This window comes from Eimeria necatrix, genomic scaffold (genome assembly GCF_000499385.1).
Source record: "Eimeria necatrix Houghton genomic scaffold, Enh_scaff1305, whole genome shotgun sequence".
Classification (NCBI taxonomy): domain Eukaryota; phylum Apicomplexa; class Conoidasida; order Eucoccidiorida; family Eimeriidae; genus Eimeria; species Eimeria necatrix.
This window is the reverse complement of record NW_013652058.1, coordinates 1-5,957: the sequence shown is the minus strand read 5'-3', so window position 1 is coordinate 5,957 and position 5,957 is coordinate 1. Positions and strand designations below refer to the sequence as shown.

Sequence of the window (5,957 nt, the reverse complement as noted above, 5' to 3'; positions counted from 1 at the left end):
CACGGGCTAGCTAGCCATGGCTAGCTGCAGCGCCGCTTGCCCCAGCAGGCCAGTCATATGCTAGCTAGCTAGCTAGCTAACTAGCTAGCTAGCTTGCTAGGCAGCTAGGCAGCTTGCCCGCTAGCTCTCGCGCTTGCCAGCTAGCTAGTGAGGCAACCCGTATGCTGCTCTAGCTAGCTAGCCAGCTGGCTGGCCGGCTTCCTAGCTAGCTAGCTAGCTAGCTCGCTAGCCAGGGTTCCACTGCTGAACGCCAGTCTGCTCGCTAGCTGGGGCACTTAGCCAGTCAGCTAGCTAGCTAGCGAGCTAACTAGCTGGAGAGCTAGCCAGCTAGCTAGCTAACTGGCTAGCTAGCTAGCTAACTAGCTGGAAAGCTAGCCAGCTAGCTAGCTAACTAGTTAGCTAGCTAGCTAGCTAACTAACTAACTAGCTGGAAAGCTAGCCAGCTAGCCAGCCAGCCAGCTAGCTAGCTAGCTAGCTAGCTAGCTGTCAGTACCAGGCTTGCCAGGTGGGTTTGGCAGTGGCGAGGAAGTCCTTGCGGGTGGCGATGCGGAGCAGCATTGTGACTTGGGAGTCTATGGGGAGTTGGTCCGCCTGCGGGTTGCGAAAAGCAGGAAAAGCTGCTTAACTGGACCAATAAATGATTAAATAATAACAAATAATAAATAAATAATAAATAAATAAAAAATAAATAATAAATAAATAATTTAAATAACAAATTGGCAAAGTTTTCCGCAAAAACTGATCAATTCTGTGCAAAAGAAGCGGGCAAATCTGCTTTTACACATGCGAGCAACGCCCTAAACCCCAAACCCTAAACCCTAAACCCTAAACCCTAAACCCTAAACCCTAAGCCCTAAAGCGTAGGCTGACCTTTGGTTCAGCGGGGGGTTTAGGAGTCCCCTGAAGCCTCTTGAGGGCCTCTGAGATGCGGCTGATGTTGATATCGACAACACGGCGCACTGTGGCGGTTTCCTCCGCGTTGCTGCTGCTGCTGCTGCTGCTGCTGCTGCTGCTGCTGGCTCCAGCAGCAGCAGCAGCGGCGGCGCTGGCGGACTGGAAGCCTGCGGCGGGCGGCTGCGGCTGCTGCGCGCCCTCGTGGTGCCCTTGCCCCTGCCCCTGCTGCTGCTGCTGCTGCTGCTGCTGCTGCTGCTGCTGCTGCTGCTGGAGGAGCAGCTGCTGCTGCTGCTGCTGCTTCTGCCTGTAGAAGAAGGCGACGTCGTCGCGGATGAGCAGCGCAGCAGCGTTGGAGAAGTGGCTGCTGTAGCTCTGGAGGCAGCAAACCAGGGTGTACATACACCCGGGGAGCAGCCCCGACCTCCCGAAAACGTCAATTAATAACTCGATGTTTCGTGTCAGTCGAAATGGGATCCGATCCCCGAAAGCCAGCAGCAAGGAAGCAGCACAGTAGCAGGCCTTGAGTTCGGCCTGCAGCGCCTGGCCAGTTTGCAAGTCCAGCAGCACTTTGTTTGGACTTATGTCTGACATGCAAAACAAATAATTCAAAATGCAATAAACTGCGTGGCTTTGCGTGAATTGTCTTTTGAAAACAAACAGTTCTTCCGCGCCCCACACGCTCCGGTGTACGTACACCCGAAGCACGCTCTCCGGCACCACCCCACACAGCTGTCCGTACACCTCCTGCGCCGCCTGCAGCTGGCAGCTCCGCTGAAACTCCAGCAGCCACCGCTGCTCCGCCTCCTGCTGCTGCTGCTGCTGCTGCTGCTGCTGCGGCTGCGCGGGCGGGCGGGCAGCCGTGGGCAGGAGGGGCGCCGCCGCTGCTGCTGAGGAACCCGCCACTGCGTCGCTGCTGCTGCTGCTGCTGCTGCTGCTGGGGAGGGGCTCAGACGGGCTGCTGGGAACTGCTCCCGCAGGTGCTGCTGCTCCGGGGATCTGACCCGCTGCTGCTGCTGCTGCTGCTGCTGCACTGTTTGCTGCACCGGCAGCAGAGGGGTCTGCTCGGGCGGCAGACGCCGCAGGATCAGCAGCAGCGGAACTGTCCGCAGCAGCAGCAGCAGGAGCAGCAGGAGGCTCGAGAGGCTGCAGCTCGAGAATGCGGTTAAGCATTTGCTGCTGCGCTTCGTCTTTGCAGAATCCGGGAGAGCAGAGCAGCTGCAGCAGCTGCTGCGGCAGCTGGCGGAGTCCGGCGCTGCTGCTGCTGCCGCTGGGGTTCGTTCCGGGGGGCGCGCCTTGCTGCTGCTGCTGCTGCTGCTGCTGCTGCTGCTGCTGCTGCTGCTGGGGGCCGTCTGCGTGGGCGTGCGGGGGCGTTTGGTGGGGCGTGTTTCTGTGCTGCTGCAGCAGCGCGAGGGCCTGCTGCAGCATGGTGCTGCTGAGCTGCTGCAGGATGAGGGAGCGGTGCAGCAGCACGGGAATGTCGGGATCGGACTTGCTGGGATCGGGATCGGCGCGGGATCGCTCGTTGATGATCTGCTGCAGCGAGACGTAAGAGGGGGCGTCCTCGAGGAGGCGGCACCTGGGGTGTATAGACACCTGAGCAGCAAGGGGGAAGGCCAGCCCGCGGCGGCGCGAGGGGTTGTGGCGCTGCAGCAGCAAGTTGAGCTGCAGCAGCAGACACAGCAGCCGCTGCTCCGTGCGCTGGTGAGCTGTGCTGTAAGGCTGCACCAAAAAGTAATAACTGCTGCCGTTGCTGCCGACGATTTGAATCCTCTTGAGAGTGTAGTGGGAGCGGGTGACGGTGGTGTACGCGGAGCCGAACTGCTGTATGTACACCGCGCCGCGCTGCTGCTGCTGCTGCTGCTGCTGCTGCTGCAGCTGCAGAAACCCGTCCCCCAGCTGCAGCAAACGCAGCCCCGGCACTTCTATTTCCACACTCACGCGCGTAAACACATCACAAAGAGAAGCTCCAACATCTTCGAAGGGAGGTTGCTGCTGCTCCCCGCATTGCGTTTTGCTGCTGAGCAGGTCTTTCCACCTCTTCAGCTTCGCAATCACCTCGCACAGGCTCACCCCGCTGCTGCTGCTGCTGCTGCTGCTGCTGCTGCTGCTGCTGCTTGTGTCCGCAGCAGCAGCAAACTCAAAGTCCTGCTTGAACAGCGGCCACAGGCTCCGCATGGTTCGCCGCGTCGACTCCGCCGCCGCGCCCCCGCAGCAGCACCCGCTCCTCCCGCTGCTGCTGCTGCTGCTGCTGCTCTGGCGGGCCTTGCTGCTGCTGCTGCTGCCAGCAGCAGCTGGAGAGTCCGTCCCGTACCTATTCTTGAAACGAGACACAATGTTAACTCTCAAGAACTGTGCTGCTACTGCTGGCAGCAAATTGCTGCCTTGTGGCACTTCCAAGCACTGCTGCAGCAGTGTACGTACAGCGCAGATTATTTCGTCCACTGTCGACGGCTTCGCATGCGCAACCAACTCCTCTAAACCACAAACCACAAACCACAAACCACAAACCACAAACCCTAAACCCTCAAACCCTACCTAGCCCTCACTCCTGCTGCACTCCCCGAGGCCTCCGCATTCGGAAGTGAAAGGCTGTCTGGGGTTTAGGGTTTAGGGTTTGGGGTTGAAGAGCTGTTGCCGTGCCCCGCAAGCCACGACCAAAACCCAAAACCCTAAACCCTAAACCCTAAACCCAAGGCTCTAAACCCTAAACCCAAAGCCCTAAACCCTAAACCCTAAACCCTAACCTGCGAGGTGATCCAGTGCAATGCACTGGGGGGTAAAGGACGCGCGGAAAACCGTCATTAGCCATGAGAGGAGCGTGAGGGATTGCTGCTGCTGCTGCTGCTGCTGCTGCTGGGGCTTAAGTGTCTGCAGCAGCTGCTGCTGCGCAAACTGCTCCCGCTTCTCTAAGTAAGCCGTGCGGATATCAAAGTAAAGCTGCTGCGGCGCCTGCAGCAGCAGCGCGTACAGCAGCCGCTCCAGCTCTGCTGCTTCCTGAAAGCAACAGCAGCAACAGCAGCAGCAGCAACACAGCTTGCAGCAACACATCGGCTTCCTGTGCTGCAGCAGCAGCAGCTGCTGCTCAACTCTCAGCGCAAAAAGCCGCAAAAATAGCAAAGTCGCAGCAACAGGAGCCAAATCACAGGCGTAGAAGGCAGCAGCAGCAAGAAGCAGCAGCAGCACCACTAGCAGGCAGCAGCAGCAGCAGCAACGGCAGCAGCAGCAAACAGCAACAGCAGCAACATACAGGTCGGTCTAGCCCAGTCAAGATCTGCGGCAGCCACGGCAGCAGCAGCTGCGGCTGCGCGCATTTCCCCATAAGTTGTCTAAAAACTCTGAAGCACAGTGAGGACTCTCTTGCTGCAGTTGCTGCTGCTGCTGGAGACCCTGCTGCAGGAGCCGCAGCAGAACCTGCTGCTTCAGGGGAGTGCGTGCTGTCGCCTGGGGCCCCAGGCGGCACCATTCTAGCAGCAGCAGCAGCAGCGGCTGCTGCTGCTGCTGATGGGTCTGCTGTGCCATCGACGGGGGCGCCAGCGGCAGCTGCTGCAACTGCTGCTGCCGGGTCTAGCGGAGCTCCTGCTGCTGCTGCTGCTGCTGCTGCTGTTGCTGCTGCTGCTGCTGCTGTTTGTGTCGGCGGCCGCGTGTCGCCGTCGTAAGAAAGCAGCCACAAGACACGCGACATATACAGTGAGCTCTTCACTGGCCTGCGCACAAACCTTAAACCCTAAACCCTAAACCCTAAACCCTAATCCCTAAGCCCTACGCCCTAAAAGCGTGGCCAAAAGACCGAACAGCCCCTGTTCTGATCCCTGAACTTCCAAGGGAAGAGTTATATGCCTTTTAAACCAGTAGGGAACCCTTAAGTTTCTAAACCCTAAACCCTAAACCCTAAACCCTAGAGCACCTGAGTTGTATATCCATGACGTAGCCGGTCACCGCTGCTGCAAGGTGCAGCTGCAGCGCTGCCCAGTCTGCTACAGAGGTTTCTGCTGCAGCGCTGTCGCTGCTGCTGCTGCTGCTGCTGCTGGCGTGTGGGGGGTTTACGCTTCCGTCGGCATTGGGGGGCACGTCTTGGTGCATTTGTTGCTGCTGCAGGACCTGCTGCTTGTGCATTTTCTGCTGCTGCTGCAGCAGCAGCTGCTGCTGCTGCTGCTGCTGGTGGCGCTGCTTCAAAGCTGACAAAAATAATGTGTCATGCAGCTTTCCCCAGCACAGCCACGCAGGCGCATAAAGCGGCTGCAGCAGCAAAACTGTCCTTAGGACAGACTCTGCTTCTGTGGCGAGCTCTGTACGTACACCTCACATCCCGCACAGCAGCAGCAGCAGCTCAAGCAGCAGCAACAGCAGCAGCAGCACAAGAAGCCGCGGCAGCAAGCGAAACCGCTGCAGCGCTGCAAAAGCAGGAGCTGCTGCTGCAGCCCGTGGGGCCGCATCTAGCTAGCAGCAGCAGCAGCAGCGCACCTTCTCTAGTTAGCCCTGGGTGCTGCTGCGGCTCATTGGCTGCATGCAAGCGGTGCAGCAGCTTGGCCTTCAGCAGCAGCAGCTGCAGGCTTTGCTGCTGCAGCTGCGGCTGCTGCCAAGGGGGGCCCTCACAAAGCGCCTCCATGTCTAGCGAGTTCAAAAGCTGCACCCCTGAGGCCAGCAGCAGCAGCAACAGCAACAGCAGCAGCAGCAACAAGGGGGGCGTTAAGCGCCACGGCGTTGCGAGGCAGTAATCGCCAGCGCAGCAGCAGCAGCACATTCGGCCACCGCAGCGCCTGCCACAGCAGCCCTGCAACCTGCAGCAGCAGCAGCAGCAGCCGCAGCAGCAGCTGCTGCAGCAGCAGCAGCCGCTGCATCAGCAGCAGCAGGGAGTAGCGGCGCACCTGAGACCCAGTGAGAAGGATCATCGAGGCAGAGCTTTGCCTTCTCAACCTGCGCAGAACGCCGCCAAAGCCCCCAAACCCTAAACCCTAAACCCTAAACCCTAAACCGCAAACCCTAACCCCCCAAGCTGCAGCGCGGCCCGCGCCCGCCACCCCTTCCCACTTGAGCGCAAGCCGCCCCCCCCGTCGCGCTCCCCG

At 59.6% G+C, this 5,957-nt stretch overlaps 1 protein-coding gene across 1 annotated transcript; it reads right to left on the bottom strand.

Moving 5' to 3' along the window:
- Positions 1 to 486: 486 nt before the first annotated feature.
- Positions 487 to 5,808, bottom strand: ENH_00010400 (hypothetical protein; the record flags this gene model as incomplete). Its single annotated transcript, XM_013578798.1, has 7 exons — positions 487 to 591; positions 871 to 3,368; positions 3,639 to 3,888; positions 4,142 to 4,598; positions 4,799 to 5,180; positions 5,356 to 5,526; positions 5,760 to 5,808. Coding segments are annotated over 7 exons (3,912 nt in total), but the record flags the coding sequence as incomplete, so codon positions are not given.
- Between the last annotated feature and the right edge of the window lie 149 nt (positions 5,809 to 5,957).